At 35.7% G+C, this 24,496-nt stretch overlaps 2 protein-coding genes and 1 non-coding gene across 3 annotated transcripts; 2 read left to right on the top strand and 1 right to left on the bottom strand.

Moving 5' to 3' along the window:
* The first annotated feature begins 582 nt into the window (after positions 1-582).
* Positions 583-689, top strand: LOC127108627 (small nucleolar RNA R71). Its single transcript, XR_007796153.1, has one exon. It is a non-coding gene; the product is annotated as a small nucleolar RNA R71 (small nucleolar RNA).
* Positions 690-9,558: 8,869 nt separating this feature from the next.
* On the bottom strand, positions 9,559-10,329 carry LOC127104807 (uncharacterized). Its single transcript, XM_051041961.1, has one exon. It carries the CDS (start codon positions 10,327-10,329, stop codon positions 9,559-9,561), a length of 771 nt encoding a protein of 256 aa, XP_050897918.1.
* Positions 10,330-17,180: 6,851 nt separating this feature from the next.
* LOC127104806 (receptor-like protein 7) lies at positions 17,181-20,205 on the top strand. Its single transcript, XM_051041960.1, has one exon. The coding sequence runs from the start codon at positions 17,181-17,183 to the stop codon at positions 19,833-19,835; it is 2,655 nt and encodes an 884-aa protein (XP_050897917.1). The 3' UTR covers positions 19,836-20,205.
* The last annotated feature ends 4,291 nt before the right edge of the window (positions 20,206-24,496 follow it).

The following is a 24,496-nucleotide window of genomic DNA, read 5'->3' as shown; positions in this document are numbered from 1 at the left end:
AAGTTGGATTTCCTAGGGGCGTTATTGTTAGGTGTAGATGGGATCGGCTTCTGATATCCCGGAGGTATAGCTGGGGCTTGATTTGGAGATTGTCCAAGTGCGTATAAAGCATTATTACTCTTATATGAAAAATTGGGATGATTCTTCCAATTTGAGTTATAGGTGTGCGAGTAGGGGCTTCCTTGAGTATAGTTTACTTGCTCCGCTTGGATTCCTGTTAGGAGTTGACAATCTGCAGGAGTGTGACCTTGGATTCCACAGACTTCGCAATTCTGAGTTATGGCAACCACAGTGGCTGGAGGTGATACATTTAAACTTTCAATTTTCTGGACCAGAGCATCCACTTTTGCATTAACATGATCAAGGTTACTTATCTCGTACATGCCAGTTTTCGTTTGAGGTTTTTCTACCATTGTTCGTTCGCTTCCCCACTGATAGTGGTTTTGAGCCATGCTTTCGATAAGTTGGTAAGCATCAGCATAAGGTTTGTTCATCAGTGCACCACCTGCGGCGGCGTCTATTGTTAACCTCGTGTTGTACAGGAGACCATTATAGAAGGTATGAATTACTAACCAGTCCTCTAAACCATGGTGTGGACAAAGTCTCATCATGTCTTTGTATCTTTCCCATGCTTCGAAAAGAGACTCGTTATCTTTCTGTTTAAATCCATTTATCTGGGCTCTTAACATAGCTGTTTTGCTTGGCGGAAAATATCGAGCAAGAAAAACTTTCTTCAACTCGTTCCATGTGGTGACTGAGTTGGAAGGAAGAGATTGAAGCCATCTTCTAGCGCTATCTCTTAACGAGAAAGGAAAAAGACGAAGTCGAATTGCCTCTGAAGTGACACCATTAGCTTTAACAGTATCAGCGTATTGGACAAATACGGATAAATGAAGGTTTGGATCCTCGGTAGGATTTCCAGAGAATTGGTTCTGTTGCACTGCCTGCAACAATGAAGGTTTAAGTTCAAAGTTGTTTGCTTCGATTGCGGGTGGAGCAATACTCGAATGCGGCTCATCTTGCGATGGAGCGGCGTAATCTCTAAGAGCACGAGCTGGTTCTGCCATCTCGGGTATCGAAGGGAAAATATTTTTGAAATCAGGGAGTTCAACAGGAGGGAGATTGTTTGCAGCACGATATTCCCGAATTCGTCGTAAGACTCGGAGATATAGTTCGATATCGTTGATTCGTAAGTAGAACGGCTCGCCTTGTGAGCGAGTGTGTGGCATACAAATCAATGAAAGAAAGAAAAGAAAAGCCTTAGTCTCTACAGCGTAACAGAAGAGTTACGATATCGACTAAATAAAAGTCCCCGGCAACGGCGCCAAAAACTTGATCGCGACTTTATGAGTCGAATTTGGGGTACAAACTGCAAGTGCACAGTTCTATCGCGTAGTTTTAAAAGATATCGATCCCACAGGGACTTATGAATCGATATACCGTTATCTAAGGTTACTTCGTAAAGCTAAGGCATGTAATACTTTGATTGTTTTGGGGAAAAGCTAAAACTAAAATAAGATCTAAAATAAATATCTAATAAACGGATATCGGTATGTGGTTCGTCGTAATTAGGGAATCAATTCTTCGTTGGTTTCTTGGTTTTAAAATAAATCTTTTCAGTTGACACTATTGATTAAAAGTGTTATCTCAAACTCTCGCTCTGTTGAATAAACTATGATTTTATATTAACGTAGCTGTCACTTATAGTTAAGTCAAAAACCACTTTTTGAAAACAATAGGATCCGTAGAAACTCTTTTTAAGAAAACACTAATCGTTTAAACACCCTTATCTCAAACTCTCGCTCTGTTGACTTAGGTTATATAATTAAATTTGAATGCTTAACTCTCGTCCTCACATTCAATCTTTAAAAATACTTTTTGAAAAAGATTAGAATTTGATTAACTCTAAAAATTGCTCTCGCCCTGATCTAGAATTAATGTCCAATTTACACTGTCCAGTCAAAAACTCAAACTCTCGTTCTATTGCTTTTAACTTCTTTATGTCTTTTACTTTCGTACAAAAACCTTGTTATTAAACCTGTAAATTGAGACCGTAAAAAGAGTGATTTTAATTTTAAACTTAATTAAACCAATTTGGTTTTGATTCCTTCATTCCGCTTACTTTACATACCGATACCTAAATAAATCAGCCAGACATGCTAAACAGACTTAAATAATTATCATGCATAAACAGATTCATCTCAGGCAAATAATATAAATAAACAGTAAAGAAGGGCATATATAAATTCAAACAATAATTAAAGAACCTGAGAAATTAAATAGCAGTCTTGAACACTCCACCACAGGCCGGTTGGATTTGTTCTTGAATTCTTCAATCAAAAAGAAAAATAAAAGCGAAGGAATAAAAAAACTAGATTCTAACGTAAGGTTAGATCCGGTAAAAGGTACACAATAGTTCCCGGTGTAGAAACTATTGTGCGAAAAAGAATTAACTAAGTGCTGAAAAAGAAAATAGAAATTGCAAAGGAAACAATATAAAAATCGTAAAAGTAATGCTGTAAAAATGTGCTTGTACTGCTGGAAGAAAAAAAATTGCGAAAAAGCGAAAACGGCGAAGAAGTCTGGAAAAAGCGTGGAACCTCTGCAGGGTTTGCAAAGCTGATATTTATACTGGTACTTTCTGTAGCTGTTTCCAAAAGTAATCCGCATCAAAGGTCTTCACGTGGCGAATGGTTAGGCGTGCAAATAGGACTCAACGTCTCTGAAGCCAAAAATATAGGGGAATGGTGTGACATCCGTCACACCATGTGTGACGCTCGTCACACAAGTGTGCAAAGCGTGACGCTCGTCACAGCCTTTGTGACGCTCGTCACAGGCACAGCGCCTGTGCTTTTTTGGGCTGGGCTTTGGCTTTTGATATTTGCTTCTTCTCATTCCTTTTTGCACCTCCTTTTCTTCCTTTTTTACTTGTGCTTCAAATAAACCACCTGAGATAAATAGAAAGAAAATACCGCGTAATATCTAATAAAATGAAATAAATTGAAGTAAATAATAATATAATTTAATTAAATTGAGTCCTAGAATGTGATACTATTTCATGTTATCAAACTCATTCGACCTTATACACTATGTCTTGGTATTCCATGTCAACATAAGTTATCCGCTCTCTTTTACCCTTACTCACTTTGGCCTTCTCGGCCTCAATCTTTCTACCTACCTAACCCTGTCTGCCAACTGGGCCATATCTCTTAAATATTGAGTGTCTAATTTCTTCCTATTGGAATAATCTAGCTCTCCAGCATCCATTTTGACAAGCTCAGACACTTGGGTGAAACACCCCGTTTTTAGTAAACGGAACGGATTTAGGTAATCATCAATCAACTCAGAGAACTTTGGCTTGACACTTGACAATTCCTTCAAACTAGCCTTAGATTGTCCCATGTAGAACTGCTCATGGAATAACCCCTCTAGACGTGCCCAATCATGGATTGGGTGAGGAGGTAAAGTGGTAAACCACGTGAAAGCATTATTTGTCAGAGAACTAGGGAAGTATCTCATCTTCATGTTCTCATTGTTAGCAATGTCACCTGCCTTAGTCAGGTAATGAGTAATGTGTTCGACACTAGAATCATTTATGCCATCAGTGAATTTTGTAAATTTAGGGACTTTCCATCCCCTTGGTAATTTATTTTGTAACACATACTCTGATATGGGAGATGTGTAATTTGGAATTTGCACGCCCATATTAACCCCATTTGAGCCATTATCCTTTCAATAATGGTTGTTAAGTTATTTTCTCCCAACAAATTCCCCTGTCGAGCTTGATGGACTACTTGGTCAGCGTCCTGATTTTGATTAACAACCACCACATGTGGATTACCCTCCCCAACATGTATCTCTTTTTTGACCAATTATGGGTTCCTCTATTGTCCGTGGTTCACAATATTCTCTTCTAATACTACCCCCTGGTTTCGAACCTGCCTAACAATTTAAGGTTGGGTGACTGGTTAAACCTGCACTGCGGGAGCACCAAAAAAATAAGCAATTATGGTCATTTGAGTTTCCAATTGTTGGTAACTCTAATTTGTATTCTGAATCAATGGGTTAAATATTGTACCCATCTATTGGGTTAGTGTGTTCAACATGTCATGGTTACTCTCATCCATTTGTTTCCTCATTTCTATAGCAAAATTTGTTGTTAAAGCAGGCATTGCGTGGGAATCAAATACCCTCCCTATATTGGATGGCATATTTTGACCATGGTTTCCTATGTTAAGCCAGATTCCATAATTGGGGAATATACATTTGCAACATTATCCATAAATGTCGAAGGGTTATTTTGTAAACTTGACATCACCGTTGTTTGTATTCCAAAAGGTTGTTAACGCCCTGGTATAGGCATTGTAAAGTTTGTGGAAAAAGGCCTATAGTATGATGCCATAATTGGTCTTGGTGTCACTAGGTGACTCTGAGGTATTGGGGACAAAATCGTCCCTTCAGGCAGTGTTGTCGGTACCACCATTGTTGATGGTGTTATCGTAGCACTAGCAGTCGAAGGAATGGGTTCAGTTACATTTGCTAGAACCGTTCCCGTGCCATAGTTATTAGAAGGTTGGTCTCCATTGTTATTCCTAGGATTCACCATTCTTCTAACGTATCCTCTAACATGTCTCCTTACTTCTCTCTTTGTTATTTTTCCGCACCTTAAAATAATACACACCCGTACACAAGATGAGTAGTTGATCAAAACACAAATAAAAGTTTTTGTTTTAAAAAACACAAATAAGTCCACCAGGTGTGCCAGTTTATTTACTGTGAAATTTGGTAAACAAATAAAAGTTTCTATTAATACTTAAGGGATCAAACTCGAATGTCAAAAGTGCATTTCAGAAATATATCCATTCATAAATGCACTTTTGACATCCATCTGATATAGTTTGATGGAGTAGTTTATAGCAAAAGATACAAGTAGACAGATAGATTCTAACCTGGCGACTGGAGCAAAGGTTTCATTGTAGTCAATACCTTATTGTTGACTGTAACCTTGTGCCACCAGTCGTGCTTTGTTTCTGACCACTTCGACTTTCTCATTGAGTTTGTGTTTGTATACCCATTTGGTTCCAATCACCCGAGTTCCCTTAGGTTTTGGTAAAAGATCCCAGACATCGTTCTTTGAAAATTCATCAAGTTCTTCTTTCATTGCCAAAATTCATTCTTTGTCTTGAAGTGCTTCTTCACAGGATGTTGGCTCTATCAAAGATATTAGTCCCAGAAGTGTTTCTTCAGAGCCTTTGAGTGTTGACCTTGTTCTGACAGGTTCGTTTTTGTTCCCCAGAATCAATTCTTCAAAGATGTTTTGTCTATTTCTTGATCTTTTCTGATTTATTGTGACTTCAGGTGCTTATGACGTTCCCTTTTCTACTTCTTCATATTCTTTAGCCTTTTCCTCAAAACCTGCAAGTGTTATCTCCAATTCTGCAAAATTTTCAACTAGCTTTGACTTTTCATAGTCAAGCTTATCATCAAATCTGACATGTATTGATTCTTTCACAATTAGTGCTTCTATATTGTATACTCTATAGCCTTTAGAGCGTTCTAAGTATCCCAACATAATACATTTTTTTTCTTTAGAATCAAAGTTGTTCAGATTATCTTTAGTATTTAGGATAAAACAAGAACATCCAAAAGGATGAAAGTAGGAGATGTTGAGTGTTCTTTGTAACACCCCGATAAAATAAGATAATTATTTAAATTGAGTTAATAATATATTTATTAATTTAATTAAATAATTGGAATTATTATTATTATTATTGGAATAATAATTATTGGAATATTATTGGGATTATTATTATTGGATTATTTTGTTATTATTGGAATAAAAGTAGAAATCAGTAAAAAGGTTCCATTTGGTAAAAAGAGTTATTTTCACGTGAAAAGGGAAAAGAGGCAGAAAAGTGGAAAAGGGCAAAGAAAGCCAGAGAACAAGGGTTGAAGGAAGGAAAAGCTTGAAGCTCAGAGATTTGCCGGATTAACTCAGGTAAGGGGGGTTTATCGTCGATTAATGGGTATTATGGGATAATATGTCATGGGTAGTGATAAACCATTGATTTACCTCTGATTGGAATAATTATGCTGAAAATTGTGAACTTTTGGGATGAACGAATCTGGATTAAAATTGAAGGAAATTCGTAGGAATTAGATGCAATAGTGTTAGAAATTGTGAGATCGAATATGTTATGATTCGTGTTAGATGATATGAACGATTATTGTGAAAAATTGGACTGTGGAAGGTTGAATTGGATAGATCTCGTAGCAGAGAAAGCCATAGCAGATCTGGAAATCTGGTTTCTGGTCATACGCGTATGGCACTAGGCAATACGCGTATGAGATGGCATGGTACGCGTATGGCACTAGGCAATACGCGTATGGATGAGGAAGATGATGTTTTGAACGTAGTTTGGTCTCTGTTGGTACGCGTATGGGGAAGTGGTACGCGTAGCATACGCGTATGAGATGGTGTTACGCGTATGGGATTTGGCTGAGGAATGGGCCATACGCGTATGGGACTAGGCAGTACGCGTATGGGCAGACTTGTGATTTTCCTGAGCTGTTGTTGTGCAGTTTTTAGCTGTTCAGCCGAGTAATGTGATTTAGCTGATGTATGATATATTAGGGAACATTCCCCGTTGTTGTGAGTAGTATAGGTATTAGTAGAGTGTGCTAATACTGTGGTTGTTATTTGGCATGATATGATATGCTTATGTGATAAAATACTGCTGATGTGTGATAGTATGCGTGATGCTGTGAATGTATCAGTTATGTGTGCATTGGTGAATAGACTGTTTTATGGCTTAGAGTGTGAGCATATATCTATTCTTGAATTGTTGTTGATGATGTAGCATTGCTAGGTGATTAGCATGCATGTTGTGGCCTTTATGGTGGTAGCTAATTCCCATGGTGAGGAATTAGTGATGAGTTAGTGTGAATTGTTGTTGATGTTTGCATGCTAGGTGATTTAGCGTGCATAGCATGGCCCTTGGGGTGGTAGCTAATTCCCATGGTGAGGAATTAGTGATGTGAGTCACTAGGTCTCAAATGAGTGGGACTAGTGAGCTTGGTAGCCGTACCTGGATTTGGTCGGTGAAGTTGAACTATATGTTCACAAATAGTCGGTACCGCATGCATGGAGTCTCATTGCATTTGTATTGTATGGCGTATAATATGAATGGATGTATTCCAATATTATACGTGTGTTTTGTGGTTGAGTTGAGTATGATTTTAGTTGATGTTGCCGCTGCTGAATGTATGATCTGATTAGGGTGATGAATGTGTGAAATTACTTGGCATTACATGTTAATTTATAATGCTTATTATATCGATTGAGAAACTCACCCTTACAACTATGTTTTCAGGTAACGAGCAGTGATTGAATAGAAGCTAGTCCTGGGAGTCTAGTGTAGTCCTTAGTGGGTCATGCTCTGGTAGATGTAACATCGGGATGGGATGTTTACTATGTTTTCTTTTGGTGGTTGAACAACTTTACATGTAATGTAGTACATGATTTGAATGTTGTTATTTCGTATCCGCTGTGAATTATGCAAAAGTGTCTTATTTTAATTAATCAAATGAGCATGACAGGATATTTTGATGATTGGTGTGAAGTGATTGTGTGACACCCTTCAGGGCATAATTACTCTGATTGATATTTTATTATTTTAAATTAAATATTTGGGGGTATTTTAGAAGGGTGTTACATTCTTCCCTTACATAGTTCATAAGTAGTCTTCTCCATAATAGTTATAATAGAGATTCTATTTTGAATATAACATGTTGTATTCACCGCTTCAGCCGAGAAGTGTTTGGCTACATTTGTTTCATTGATCATGGTTCTGGCCATTTCTTGGAGAGTCTTATTCTTCCTTTCTACTACTCCATTTTGTTGTGGAGTTCTAGGACAGGAGAAATCATGGGATATTCCATTAGAATCAAAAATATCTTCAAAAAGTTTGTTTTCGAATTCACCACCATGATCACTTATGACTCTGATGATTTTAGAGTCAAATTCATTTTGCATTTTTGAGAAGAAACTAGTAAACACTGAGTGTGACTCATTCTTGTGTCTTAGGAATTTTACCCAAGTCCAATGACTATAACCATCAATGATGACAAGTCCATACTTCTTACCATTATATGCCGCTGTCTTAATAGGTCCAAATAAGTCAACGTGAAGAAGTTCCAGAGGCTTAGAGGTAGAAACAACATTTTTATTTTTGAAGGTTGTTTTAGAAAATTTTCCCTTCTGACATGCCTCACATAGAGCATCTGAAGAAAACTTCAGCTTAGGCAGGCCTCTGGCTAACTCAAGTTTATTTAGCTGAGAAGTCCTCCTCATGCTAATGTGACCCAAGCATTTATGCCACACCCATTTCTCTTCATTTATAGACATTAAACATTTTACATTTTGATCTTTTAGATCTGAAAGCTTAATTTTGTAAATGTTGTTCTTCCTCTTACCAGTGAAAAGAACTGTGCCATTGTTCTGATTAATAGCTTTGCACGTTTTTTGATTGAAGATTATATTATAACCGTTATCACTTAATTGACTTATGGATAACAAGTTAAGAATTAATCTTTCTACGTAAAGAACATCAAAAATAAAGGGAAGAGATCCGTTACCAACCGTTCCAGATCCTCTGATCCTTCCTTTCTAATTTCCTCCAAAGCCTACGAAGTCAGCATCTTTAAGTTCTAGGCTTTGAACATATGCTTTCTTCCCATCATGTCGCGAGCATCCAAAGTCTAGGTACCATGATTGGTATTTTAAATCTGCTGCACAAGATATCTGCAACATATATTATTTTATCTTTGGGTACCCAGAATCTTTTGGGTCCTTTATGATTAGTTCTCCCAGAGTTTCTAGAAACTTTGGGTTTTCTGGAATTATTAAATCTTTGTGTTTGTGTATGTGTGTAATGATAAGAGAAAGAAGATTTAGGTTTGTCTTCTACAAAAGGTATTTTCTCATCTTTATTAGAGTCATATCCAATTCCTCTTTTCTTATTGTGACTGACACCATAAATCACAAAAGCCATTTTTCTTCTTTCAAGCCCATTTTTCAGAAATCTCTGAAAAGCTTTTTCATATTTGTATATGATGGTGTTAGAAGTTAGTGGAGCTTTGTAAAGAGTTTCTTCAAGTTTTAAACATTTTTTGATTAAAAATTCATTTTCTTTTTCAAGGACAAAAATGCTTCCTTTAAGTTCAGAAACTTCTTCCTCAATCTTATCACACTCTTCAACAGTTTCTTCATGAACCCTTTTTAGGTTCTTGAATTTCTATCGAAGCTCTTTATAAGAGCTTAGAGATTTTGATAAACAGGCTTCCGTATCAGAGCGAGAGAAATCAGAAAATACCTCTTCGAAGTCATATTCTTTTTTGGATGAACTCCTGGATGTGGTAGCCATGAAGATGTTATTCCTTTTTCTGAAGTCTTCTGATGTGGTAGCCATGATCTCCCTTCTGTCTGGGTCTTCTGAAGTTGTTATTCCTTTTTCTCCAGAGTTGTTTGACTCTTCTAGATAAAAGAGATAACTCTTCTTAATTGTCAGAATCTTCCTTTTCAGAGTTTTCGTCATCTTCTTCTTCAACTTGAAAGGCTATGTTCCATTCTGGATTTTGTCTTTCTGACCTAGACTTCAGAGCCACCGATTTGCTTTTCTTTTGATGTTCATCTTCCTCTATCTCTATCTCATGAATCCTGAGGGATCTGATGAGATCTTCAAGGCTTATGTTGTTCAGATCCTTGGATAGTTTTAAGGCAGTAACCATAGGTCCCCATTTATTTGGAAGACTTATGATTATCTTTTTGACATGATCTGCAGTTATGTATCCCTTGTCCAAAACCTTGAGACCTGTAACTAGAGTTTGGAATCTGGAAAACATTACTTCAATTGCTTCATCCTCTTCTATTCTGAAGGCTTCATATTTTCGGATTAAGACTAGAGCCTTGGTCTCCTTGACTTGATTATTGCCTTCGTGAGTCATCTTTAAGGAATCAAGGATCTCTTTCGCTGTTTCCCTGTTGGTGATTTTTTCATATTCATTGTAGGATATATCATTCAGCATGATAGTTCTGACTTTGTGGTGATTCTTGAAATCACGCTTCTGATCATATGTCATTTTACTTTTGGTAATAACAATACCAACATCAGATACAGGTGGTTCATAACCATTTGTAACGGTGTCCCATAGGTCAACGTCATAGCCTAAGAAAAAAATTTCAATTTTGTCTTTCCAGTAGTCAAAATTTTCTCCATCAAAGACTGGAGGTTTGGAGTTGTAACTATCTCTTTTGTTTGTGTTAGCCATGATGTTTTTCTCATACTGGATCTCTCTATACTGTTAAGTGTTTAATTCAAAAATCAATAACATTGCCAAAACTCTGATACCAATTGAAGGTAGAGAAAAACAAGAAAGGGGGGTTTGAATTGTTTTCACGGACAATAAAAACTTTTGGATACGCTTTACACACAAAGATAATAACAAACAACACATAAGTTTATTCTGGCTCGCTTGAAAATCAAAGCTACTCCAGTCCACCCGACCAAGGTGATTTCGCCTTCAATAAGGACTTAATCTAATAATCTAGAAAGATTACAACAAACGTCTAAGAGTACATTGATCTCTTAGCCCTCTCAAGTCTACAGACTTCACAAGTCACTTGAGGAAATTTACAACAACTATTTAGAATTACAAGAAAGTTCTTAGTGTTTCTAGATAAGCAATATGAACACAGTAAGAACAAAGATCAAAGATCACACTTAGACCAACAACTCGTGTGATAACGTAAAACAAGAATTTAGTGTATGGCTTGATTTTGATATGCAGAATTCTTGTGTAATGGCTTTACGTCTTGGTATGATGATAGTTGGGCCTTTTTTATAGTGTTTGGAGATGATATTATTGAATGGAGCATTGATGCTGATATCTTGCTAATTATGGGACTTAATGACATTAATTTTATTGTCATTTCCATAGAAGTTTTGGAGAGTATTCAATATTATCCATATAGAAATTCATACCATATTTGGAATACTTATTTGTTAAGTTCTTGATCCTAATCTATTGGGCGTGATTCAGAGTACACAGAATTCAGATTCTTTTCTCAGATCTTGTATTCTTCAGATAGTTATCTATTGTGTCTTCTTCAGAGGTTCTTGACTGATCTCCAATTAGGCAGTCTTCTGATGTAAGGATCTTTAGAGTTTTCATATTTGGGATCCTTCAGATGTCTTTAGATGTAAAGTTTCCAGAGTTTTCAGAAGACGGGTTCTGTGGGTGATTCTTTTAGACATTGTTGACTTCAACATCAAAACGAATACCTTTTACTATGAGTCAGCTGTTCTGGACTTTGTGTGACGTCAGATGTTATTTCATCAGATTCATTTTTCGTTAGAGTCCTGCACACTTAGAGAATTTTATTAGGATACCAAAATGTTTCGCTCTTTGTTATCATCAAAACTTAGAGATGAATTGCAGAACCAGAATCTTGTTCTAACAACTTTCACTAAGTCCCCAAGTTCCTCACAACGTCTTTCGACCTTTCCACCTTCGACCGGTATCACTCTATGTAACTTCCGACCTTGAGTCATATTAGTCATGTGGACCCATTATATATTTGACCTTCCACGTGACATATTCATAGCTTTTCTCATTACTAGTTGTCACTTATGGTCCGGTCGAAAAATCCAGTGTAATAATACTATCATAAAGTAAAACACACAAGCATGTATAATATTTCAACATCAACAACATAAACATAAACACACAAGCATGTATACTATTTCAACATCGACAACATAAACATAAACACACAAGCATGTATAATATTTCAACATATATAGAAAGCCTACTCATAAGGTTTATGTATATTGTCATAAGGTAAAACACATGAGCATGTATATTATTTCAACATCAATAATATAAACATAAACACAATGGAAACTGAGGTTCAATGTAGATGCATGGGGAAAACATTTACGTATCGGAAACGTGATGAATAAGTAAAAAAAGTTAATTAAATATTGTTAAATTCTTTGTCTTCCTCCTCGACGGTACGTAAGCCAAGAACGACGAAGATGTAGTTTGTTTAATGATGAAGATAAAGATGATGTTGGTTGAAAAGAGTTAGGTTTTGTTAATGAACGATGAAAATAATTGGTTGAACTATGAAGATGAAGATGGCGTTGGTGGAAAAGGGTTAGGTTTCACTAATGAACGATGAAGATGTTCTTGAGTGAAAATGGTTTCTCAGCATTGAATGTTAGGGTTGAAAATGGTTTGCAAATGGAAATTTAAAAATGGGTACTGATGAGACATGCTAGTTGTGTTATGTTTAAGTGAATAAATCATTCCACCACGATCATCTAAACCAACTGTGGTGATATATGGTTTACTTAATGGAATTTTATAAAAAAGTGTCAGGTTTAAAACGTTTAAAAATAAAAATAAAATTAAAAAATATATCACAACGGTTGGATTAAACAACCGTAATGATATCACTTTTATTTTTTATTTAAAAATAAATAAAAATGAAAGACGTAACTAAAATACAGAAGAAATCATAAATTTGTTGAAGATGGGATTCGAACCCATGAAAGGTTAAAGATATTACCAGAGTTTGATTAAACAACTGTAGTGATATCATTTTTATTTTTTATTTAAAAATAAATAAAAATGAAAGGCACAACTAAAATACAGAAGACATCATGAATTTGCTGATATTCGAACTCATGAAAAGTTAAAGATATCACAACGATTATTATTGTCACGGTGAAGAATCAGAGACCAAGCTATTGATTAGACTTGACTTATGAATCAAAATATCACCACCAAACTTTAATTTATCCAAGGTAAGGGGAAACGATTAAAAAATAACCCAATATGTATATGCAAAGCTAGAAGATTAAACTTAAGCTAAGGAAAGGGGGGGGGGGATTCTAAAGCACATGGGTGTGTTATGAAAAGGGAAGATATTAACACCCTAATCATTTGTAGTACTCTACAGGAACCTTTTAAATATATGTGTTTGGTTTAAAATTGTTTGCTATTTGATTGGGGAGATGAGAAAAAGAACATCTTTTTATTGTTTGATGATTTGGAAAGACATTGAGTCTTATGCCTACGTGCCCATGAAGGATCAAAACCTTGTAGTTTGGGTTCAAAATAAGAAGGGATTCGTTGGGGTTAATTTTATGAGAAAGAGACAAATTGTCATCTTAAGGAGAAAACTCACTTTTAAACCACCACAAAATGTGGAGGATAGATCTTTGCATCAAATTAAAATAAGGACTCTCACTTGGATATAGAATCAACAAGTATGCGACATACCTCTTCCAAATGGAAACGAATCAATATCGATGTCAACAATGTTACGGGGTAGGAGATTTAAATCTCAACTAGGGATGACTCGTGTCTAATCCTTTCATGAAAAGGTTTTAAACATGGAAAAGCCAAAGTGGAAAAAGTGTTTGAATTAAGTTTGTGTTTTTTAGGTTTTATGAAAAGATCTTTTAATATGCTTAAGTGTTTTGAAGCATTTGATTAAGAAATAAAAGAGAAAACAATAACCTAAGTCAAAGTTTATTATGAAAGTTGTTATAAGATGGAGAGAGAGAGAGAGAGAGAGAGAGAGAGAGAGAGAGAGAGAGAGAGAGAGAGAGAGAGAGAGAATCCTAAGGTTTACATTGAGAGGAACCTAAGATTACATCTAGAAGTTTTGGATTAAGGGGGAAGCAAAGTTGTAAAGGATGCAGATGAACACACACATGTAAAATGACAAGAATGCCATGATTCCTTTTCCTTGGATATAAACAATAACAAGGTTTAACATGCATTAACATCAAGACACAAAATATGGCTAGATACAATGGCAATCACAAGGTGAGTGAGGTATGAATGACAATATTGATCACGGTTTTTAGGCATTGAGATAAACATAAACAAGACATGACGAAGTTTCACATAACATCACAAGACACAACACATTGATGGTGAATACAAAATCATATTTGATACGGTAAAGGCATTCATTGGTACATGGTAAACACAACATGAATCAACTTAGGTCAAACATGCATCACATTATAAGTCTTCACAAAATAAACATTAAACTTGGATCAAAGTTCATGATAAGAACAAGCTTAAGTAAAAACCCTAATCATGCATCAAGATGCTTCAAAATATTCATCTAAACAAAACCCTAAGTTTCATTTAAATAATCAATCACTAATATTTTAAAACAAGGCCATATAATCATGGTATAATACCCAAAATATGATCATGTTTAAGCAAACAAAATGCTACCAACATCAAACAAGACCTAAACAAATATACATTGGTCACACAAACATCTATGATCACTTAGAACAAATAAACAATAAAAGAAAATCCATTAAAAGGCCTAAAAACAACATAAAATGCACTAGTTTTCTACCTAATAAAATGGTCAAAATAAATATTATTTTTTGTGATTTTTTTGTGGATTCATAAAATAGACATTCTCATGAACACATGGCAAAAAGAATGTGTCAAAAATATTAAGGGATCATGAAGTTATTAAGAAAAATGAACATTTAACAAGTGAGAAAAAATAAATATTACACTGACCAGGTTCGAACCTACGTCCTTGGGGTTCCATGCACTGTTTGGAAAAATAAAAACTAAAGTCTAGGGATGGGGGGATTTGAACCCAAAACCTTTTGGTTCTAAGTGACTCAGGGCATACACTTCTACCACTGAGGTGACTATACATCCATTCATTATAACACAATGGATTATATATATTATAAAAACTCATTTGATTTGACTTTTCCATACCATGTCAGCATCTTCTTCAACCTCTCTCTCTTATTTTTGTTTTTTCTTTCATTATTTTTCAAATCTTCCATCAATCATATCTCTCTCATTTCTCAACCATTTTTCATGAAATAAAGATCAAAATTGCTTAGAAAAATGTAAGGAACACATTACACGATAGGTTTTGGCTAATACTCAAAGATGAAGATGCACGAAGGCCAAAACCAGAACTGTAACTTTAGGTTTCATGCAACTTAAATTCACATAAACAACAAGATAAAATGCATGAGTTAATGATCAACCTTAATACAATAAATGCTACATATTTACTTCAGAAATCACATGGAAATGATGCATGTATAGTGAGTTTCGAAGTGCAAGAATATACCTATTGGAGTAAGATCCAATGCCTTTTCAATACCACTTTCAGCTACTGTTTTATTCTTCTCCTAATGCTTATGAACTCCCAGAAGGTGATTGAAAACCTTGGTTGATAGAATGCACGAGCAAGATGAGAGAAATGGAGGTTAAGGTCAAAAGCTTGGAAAATGAAGTTTTGCTTGGTGAACTTGGTGGATAGATGAGTATTTATCCTCTATTTATAGTAATCCTTGAGGGTTCAAGAAGCTTCAGATATCATAAAATAATCGTGACTTGTACTAATTTACTTGCTTGGTTAGTTCTTGCACAAAACACCAAGTGGGAAGCATGACAAAAGCATGAGGTGGATGTAGTGTTTTGTTGAGCTTTGTCTGAAGTGTAGGAGTTGACTTGAGGTTTAGAGTTGGTATGTCTCAAAACCAAAGTCATTTGGGAGCTCAATGGTACTTAATATTGGGTTAAAGTCACTTTACATAAATGGAAGTGTAACCTTTATACCAAAAATGGAATGATTCATTGTGTAATGACTTGGTTGCTTGGATAATGGTTCAAAAGTGTGTGTGATATTCTGATTAGAGTGAGATTTAGAAGCAAGATAGCCTGCAAAGTAATATTATGTAGCTTTGTCTCAAGGTTACATGATGAACTTGCCATGAAGATGACCCAAAATTCAGATTTGGAGAGCCAACTTCATCTCTTCGAAACTCCTAGCTCAAATATGAAAATTTCATACTCTTGGACTTTTTGGAAAGCTAAGATCATCCTATACAACTTTCATGTTTGGAGTTTTGTTTGAATCAATGTGGATAATGGTGAAAAATGATGATCAAGTAAGTCACTTTTTGAAGGCAGATTTGGTTGAAATTTTTTCTAAGTGTTTCAATTTTATGGTACCAACTTCATGGCTTCATAACTTGAAATTCTTGCATTTTTAGGGAATCAATCATCAAGGACAAAGTTGAAGTATGAATTAATACATTTAATCTGATCAGTGGATCAAAGAAAATGGTGACTTGGATCACAAGTTATGACCTTGAAAAGTTGGGTACTTGAACATGTATTTTTTTCGTAACTTTGAAAAATTTACAAAACCAAATCTTACCCTTTTTGCAAGTAACCTACAACTTATTGTTTTCTCTTGATCAAATGCATCCATCAACCATATTTTCATGATCCTTGAGTTGAGAAGTCTACGGTTGACCAAAAATGTCAAAAGTCAAACTTTGACTTTGCCTTAGTTGACTTTGTATCAGATGAATCCAATTCTTGCAATCTTTAATGAATGAGATCTCTTGGGCACATTAGATGATGTGAATGGATCACTTATGATTTATTTGAATTCTTTGAACCATACTTCAAGCTTTGGGATCATGCCTTGGCTAAAAAGACAATCAATTGACTTTGGGTCAAAACCCTAGTTAAGTGTATCAGATGAACTCTGGCCTTGATGAATTTGAGATGGAATGATCTTGAACTTGATTCTTGTTGATGGAAGTCACTTGATCACTTGGGAAGGATGAGGAGTTTGAAATGTTGAAACTCATGCCAAGTCTTGATTGATCAATCTTTGAAAACTCTTGGTGCAAAACCCTAGCTTAAGACAAACAAAGTAGAAAATCTTTTGTATTTTCAATAGGTTAGTAATGCAAAGATGATAGATGTCATGCAAATGATATAAATGATGGTGACATCTTTTTGATTTATTATAAAATTTTAAAATATACCGTTTAGATTCTTTATATTTTAAAATTTGTTCTCAGTTTTTATTTTCTTACTAAGATGTTTCTGTGACAAATTAAAATATCATATTGTCAATGAATGTTGCTTTCTAAATTTCAACCTAGAAGAAAAGTATGGAGTGTTATTTTCCATCCTATCTTTCAAACCTCTTTTCAAGGAAACTTCTGTTATACTTTTGCAGCCTAAAACATCATCTATAAGACTATCATCTGTCACATAACTAAGTGCAAATAGAGATAACAATGAGAACTATTTTGCTTTCATTCCTTCTCTGCTACTGCTTCATTCATCTCACTGTTGTTGTCTCTGTCAAATGTCTCCAAGATCAACAATCATTGTTGCTTCAATTAAAAAGCAATCTCACATTTGATCCTCAATTTTCCACCAAACTAAAAATGTGGAATGAAAACACCCCTTGCTGTAATTGGAGTGGTGTAACGTGTGAAAATGAGGGAAATGTTATTGGCCTTGACCTTAGTGAAGAATATATCTATGGTGGATTTGAAAGTGCAAGTAGTATTTTTTATCTCCAATATCTCCAAAAACTGAATTTGGCTTATAACAATTTCAATTCTCCCATTCCATCTGGATTCAGTAAGTTGGTGATGTTGAGTTATCTGAATTTGTCAAATTGTTACAATGTGGGGAATATTCCTATGGAGATTTCAAAGCTTACAAGGTTAGTTACTCTTGACCTCTCTTCTTATCGTAACTTTTCAAAACAACAAGTCCCGAGAATCTACAACCGAAATCTACCAACATTTCTCCAAAATCTAACCAGTCTTAGGCAACTGTATCTAGATTATATAAGCATACCAACTATGGGACACGAATGGGGAAATGCTTTGTTGCCGCTGCGTGACCTGCAAGAGTTGAGCATGTCTGGCTGTGATCTATCAGGACCTCTTGATTCTTCCCTCACAAAACTAGTGAACCTATCCATCCTTATTCTTAATGGAAATAATTTTTCATCCTCGGTTCCAGAAACATTTGCCAATCTGAAAAATCTAACCACCCTCAGTCTTTATGATTGTAAACTCTATGGAACATTTCCTAACTCATTGTCAAACCTCACATACCTTACCTACCTAGACCTTTCTCATAATAATTTAAGTGGTCAAATTCCACGTTCATTGTCAAACCTCACACACCTTACCTACCTAGACCTTTCTCATAATAATTTAAGTGGTCAAATTCTTTCATCCCTTTTTACACTCCCATTAATGGAGGTGATTGATCTTTCCTTTAACATGTTGAATGGGCCACTGCATCTAGATGAGGTTTTGAAGCTTAAAAATTTATATAGACTTGGCCTTTCTCACAACAACATATCAGTTATTGAGAATGTTACAAATGTTGATTTTTCTTTAATACCAAACTTTAATGTTTTGGGTTTGGCATCCTGCAACTTAAAAAATTTCCCAAGTTTTTTGGTAAATCAATCCACATTGACTAATCTAGACCTTTCAGATAACCAAATCCAAAGAGAAATACCAAACTGGTTTGGCAATCTACAAGATCTTCATTCACTTAATATTTCTCACAACAAACTGCAGGGGTCAATATCTGCTTTCCCCAAACAAGCTTCTTTTTTGGACTACTCAAACAATCATTTTTCTGCTTTCCCGCAAGATATTGGTAGTTCCCTATCATACATGAATTTCCTATCTTTTTCTAACAATAATATACATGGAAGCATCCCTGATTACTTATGCAATGCTTCGCAATTTCAAGTTCTTGACATTTCCTTCAACAACTTTTCTGGAACAATTCCTCCATGTTTAATCACAATGACTACCCTTGAAGTATTAGATTTGAGAAATAATACTCTCACTGGCCCCATACCAGATATGTTTCCAAATTCTTGTTCTGTAACCCGATTGAACTTCCATGGAAATCAATTACAAGGGCCAATTCCCAGGTCTCTATCCCACTGCTCATCATTGGAGTTATTGGACATTGGATCAAATCAAATGGTTGATCATTTTCCATGCTTCTTAAATGACATACAAACACTTAGTGTCTTGGTTATGAGGAACAACAGATTTTATGGATCCATAGAATGTTCGGAAAATAAACCTTGGAAATCGATTAAAATTGTGGACATTGCTTTCAACAACTTCAATGGAAAACTACCTAGAGAGTATTTTACAACCTGGGACAGAATGATATATGATGAATATGTTGCACTTGGCATCAACTACATGATGTCACGGTACTACCCATATTATCACGATAGTGTTACAGTTACATGTAAAGGCCAACGACAGGATTTGGTTAAAATTCTAACAATTTTCAAAGCCATTGATTTCTCATCCAATTTTTTTGAAGGACCAATACCCGAGTCTTTGATGGACTTGAAAGCCCTTTATATTTTGAATTTTTCAAACAATGGTCTTTCAGGTGAAATCCCATCTTCGATAGGGAATCTGAAACAGTTAGAGTCCTTGGACTTTTCAAATAACTCCTTGGTTGGTGAAATTCCAGTGCAACTATCAAGTTTGTCCTTTCTTTCTTATTTGAACCTTTCTTTCAATCATTTTGTGGGGAAAATCCCAACAGGTACTCAACTTCAATCATTTTCAGCTTCTTCCTTTGAAGGAAATGATGGACTATATGGTCTTCCATTGAATGAAATACCAGATGGTAAAACCAAGGACTTGCATTCACAACCAGCATGTGAAAGACTAGTTTGCTCAATAGACTGGAACTTTTTAAGTGTTGAATTGGGATTTGTTTTTGGACTCGGAATGATCATTGGTCCTGTCATGTTTTGGAAGAAATGGAGGGTAGGTTATTGGAAACTTGCGGACAAAATTCTCTGCAGGATTTTTCCATGGATGCATCTTGAATATGCAACTGACAGAGGAAAAACATACATTGTTTTAAGGTGGTAGTTGCATTAGGATCTAATGTGTGTGCTAATTAGTATAATAGTATTTTATATTTCTGCATTTGTTGTTGTTTATGCATAATTCTATGTGATAATATATAACACGCTTTTAATATTCCCGTAAAGTGTGGAAGACTAGTTTCTGACTTTCTAATTTCTGCAAATTATTCTACAGCCTTTGTTGAGATCTGAACGTTTTGATATGTAAATTAATGTCCATTCTATTTATGCATTATATCCATTACTCCGCAATGCTGCATTTCTCCATAATACATGTTTTAGTTTTTGCAATTCTGGTTTGAAGTAAATATCCTGCCATTGATTTGGATGCAACACATTTGATGGACTAATACCTCAAATGCTTAGAGACAACTAAATGATGTTTACATACTTCTAGCAAAATATTTTGTCAAGAAAAACACCATTATCTTTTGAAAGTATCAAAGATTTTGAATCATTAGACATGTTCTGTGGAAGTACTCATTTTTACTATTAGCATTTCCATGCAACTCTCACACAGGGTCATAAAGTAGAAACAATATTTTGAGTAGACAAAATAGGTATTGGTCCCTTGAATTGGTTGTTATGAAGGTCAACGCCTACCAAGTTTGATGTGGAGTTTTGCAATGGTCCTTCCAAATTAGTAAGCATATTATGAGAAACATTAAGGCTTTGAAGATTTTGAAGCTTCCATATCCAGTTTGGGCACTTTTCCTTTAATTTGATTTCTTGAAAGGTCCAGAATGGTTAAGCTGGATTTGTTTCTCAAGAAACTAGGAAAGGTTTTTAGGTTGCAAGATGCCAAACTTAGAGTGCTAATATTGGGAAAGGAAGTATGATCATCATTTTCAACATTCGCAATGATTGATATGTTGTTGTATGAAAGGTCTAGTGCTGTTAAATTTCTAGGCTCCAAAAGCTTGTCTAGTTGTAGTGACCCATTCGACTTGTTAGAGGAATGATCAAGGACAGAAAGTGAATGTAAGCTGTGAAATCTCAAGTGTGGAACGGGTCAACAGTTTTAAGGAAATTTCGTTCAACTGTCTATGAAGTTGCTGCATAATCAAAGCAAAGCTGTTTGAAAAATAATTGAGTGGAAATGTTCTTGTGGGTTGCATTTTCATTGCTTCCAAATCATGAGGACTTTTCCTATGAATTAGTTCCTTGTACTATTTTATGATTTGCAATATAAATGACTATCCCTACACTATTTTTTTCTAGTTTCTCTCTTTCGTTAAGAGTTACACGAAAGTACTTCGGTGAGATTTGTTAGAACAGAAACGCGAATACAGATCAGAGTAAAGAGGCAGTCTGCTACCATTGCATAGGAGTGAGGTTATAGTCTGATTTTGAAGATCCAACCTAGTGGGTCAATGTTGAAGAGTAATTCAGTATTTTAGTATTTCTCATATGTGACAATATTATTTGTGTATATATAATATTGTAGTTGTCAATAGTTGTATCCATTGAGTATTGTAGTGCAGCGTGTGTGCAACCAATTTCTGTGTGTAATCGTTAGTGGAAGTTTGTTAGAATTTGTTCTCTCTCTCTCTCTCTCTCTCTCTCTCTCTCTCTCTCTCTCTCTCTTCCCCCATCTTCATTTGTTTCAACTTGTACACCAACAATTGGTATCTAGAGTTCCAGTTCAGATCCACAAGGAAACACAGGAAAACACGAGTGAACGGTGAGGCGTGTGATTGATTTTGTTTCTTGAATTCGTGTTGAACGTTTGATCGGAATCGTAACAAAATCAAATTTCTTGATTCTGCGGGATTGGAAAACACTAGTGTTTGGTGAGATTTGAGTGTATTGCACAAGGTTGAAGATGAACGAAAACGGCAATCTGAGTACCAAGCTTCCAGTGTTCGATGACAAGAAATGAAATCGGTGGATGATTCAAATGCATGTGTTGTTCGGCGCTCAAAATATTCTTGATCTCGTCAATGACGGTTACGTTCTGATTGCACTTACAAAAAATGCAACGAATGCGGGGAGAAATGCTCAGGGTGATCTGAGGAAGAAGGATCAGAAGACGTTGTTCTACATCCATCAGTGTGTGGATGTGAATGTGTTTGACAAAATCGTTGATTCGACAACGATGAAGGTTAAGTGAGACACACTACGATGCTATGGTGGTGATGCATCAGTGAAGAAGGTGAAGCTTCAGTCTCTACGTAAACAGTATGAGAAACTCATCATGAAGAACAATGATAAGGTATCTGACTACATCTCAAAAGTGATTATGATCACAAATGAGATGAAGCCGTGTGGAGAAAATCTCTCTGAAAAAAGTATCATTGAGAATGTACTTAGATCTCTTACTCCTAAGTTTGATTACATTGTTATAGCAATTGAACATTCTAAGGATATTAGCACCATGAGAATTGAAGAGATGCAAAGCAGTCTAGAGGCACGAGAGTTACATGTAACACCCGAGGCCGAAGAGGACGGAGAGTGAATGTAACACTCAAGGCCGAAATGGAAGGAGAGTGGTCACCGAATTCACATCGGAGTGAGAGGGATCTTGAGGCTGTGCAGAAATGGGTTTACATGGCTAAGGGATGACTTATAAAGATTGATTGGTACTACCTATACCAATAAGATGCATCTTCTTTTTGGTATTCTAACAAATAAGAAATCCATAATTAAGGAAGTTTGACTTAGAGTAGTATTTGAATGAGTAACCTTTGGGGAATTTCTTGGAAAGCGTGTGAGTAGGGACAAAACATGATGAAAAGACATGTGTTAGCTTGTGGGGTTTGTCGATAATCCTAAAAGTAGTCTGGGGTGTTACAAATGGTATAAGGGTTAAACCTCTCCCATTACGATATGGTTCGGGGACGAACCATGAAGAAGTTGATGGGCATGTAACATCCAACGCTGAAGAGGACGGAGAATGGATGTAACACTTAAGGCCGAAGAGGGCGGAGAGTGGATGTAACACTTAGGGCCGAAGAGGATGGAAAATGGTCGTCAAATTCATATCGGAATGAGAGGAAACCTGAGGCTATGCGGGGATGAGTCGGCATGGTTGAAGGATGACGTATAAGGATTGATTGATACTACCTGTACCAACAAGATGCATCTTTTTTTTCGGTAGCCTGATAAATAACAACTCCATATTTAAGGAGGTTTGACTTGCATTAGTATTTGGATGGGCGACCTTCTAGAAAGCGTGTGAGTGAGGACAAAGCATGCTAAAAAGACCCGTGTTAGTTTGTGGGGTCATTCGGTAATCCTGAAAGCAGTCTGGGACGTTACAAGTTGCGTCTGACTGAGAGAAACTCTGAAATGTAGGTAGAGAAAAAGACTCTAAAAGTAGCTTATGGTAAGAAAAATCAAAAGTAATCCTAGTCAGAAGCCAAGAATATATATGATGGTGTTCAAAAATCAGAAACCTTAACTTCTGGAAGGAAGAAGAGTGCTCATAAGGAGAAAGATAAGTCTGATAAGAGAAAAGTTCAGTGATATTGTTGTGAAAAGTTTGGCCACTTCGCTGCTGATTATTGGTCAAATAAGGAAAGGAAGTCAGAAGAAACAAACATAGCCATAAGAGATTCTGATGATGAATCTGTGCTATTGATGATTTCTGAATCCGATGATGCGTATTTGGAAGACTGGTGGTAAATGGACACTGGCTTCTCAAATCATCTTAGTGGAAATAAGAAATGGTTGGTTGACTTTGAATCTGGTAAGAGGACAAAGATTAGATGTGTTGATGATAAATACCTCAATGTTGAAGGTATGGAAAATGTCAGAGTAGTTCTAAATAATGGCAAATCAGCATTGATTCAAAACGTGTGGTATGTTCCTAACATGAAAAGCAATATGATGAGTGTAGGTAAATTAATTGAGAAAGGAATCTCAATTACCATGAAGAAAAATCTCTTGAAGTTGTATGACTGTAATCAAAAGCTGATTATGAAGTCAGAATAGGGAAGGAATAGAATATTCAAAGTGAATGTTAAAATTGGAAACTCTGAATGCCTTTGTGCAACAAGTGTTCATGCTTTTAAAATGTACCACTCAATCCGCAAAATGCAAGACTAAGAGTGGTCATGTTTTTAAAATTGACAAATGTTTCTGGCACCGGAGACGAAAAAATGTTCCCATCAAGAATAATGAGTAATAGATTTTTTAGTTTTGTTAGGGAAGAATCAAGTGGTCCTGATAAATTACAGTAAGACATGTTCAACTCTTGCAGGTCACGCAACGGAGACAAAGCATTGCTCCATTTCTTTTCCAAAGCTTGGGTTAATACACCATCTAGATACAATTTCCTAAGACCAGTCATATTTTGGACAAACTTCTGTAGATTTGGGTTCTCTAGTTTCAGCCATTGTCCTGTGTAGTAATCAAAAGATGAAATTTCAAGAGTAATCAACTTTGTAAGCTATGAAATCTCAAATGGAATTTTCCCCACAAAGATAGCATGTGACAAATTCAAATAAGTCAACTTGTCCAACTTGTTGAATCCTGATGGAATGAGAGAATTGAAATTGTTATTAGCCAAGTTCAGTTTCTGGAGATGTTGAAGACTAAAAAGACGGCTTGAATTGTCAAATCCACCAGAGATATATTCTCCACTCAAGTCAAGGCCAATAACATTTCCTTCAGTGTCACAAGTTACACCACTCCAATTGAAGTAATCAATGCTTTGATTCC

The sequence above is a fragment of the Lathyrus oleraceus genome, chromosome 7 (genome assembly GCF_024323335.1).
Source record: "Lathyrus oleraceus cultivar Zhongwan6 chromosome 7, CAAS_Psat_ZW6_1.0, whole genome shotgun sequence".
Classification (NCBI taxonomy): domain Eukaryota; kingdom Viridiplantae; phylum Streptophyta; class Magnoliopsida; order Fabales; family Fabaceae; genus Lathyrus; species Lathyrus oleraceus.
Note: the sequence above shows the minus strand (reverse complement) of the source record. Positions and strands in the feature narration are given on the sequence as shown.

Coding starts and splice junctions, on each gene's coding strand:
- LOC127104806 (XM_051041960.1), top strand. CDS start 17,181: ATGAGAACTATTTTGCTTTCATTCCTTCTCTGCTACTGCTTCATTCAT.
- LOC127104807 (XM_051041961.1), bottom strand. CDS start 10,329: ATGGCTAACACAAACAAAAGAGATAGTTACAACTCCAAACCTCCAGTC.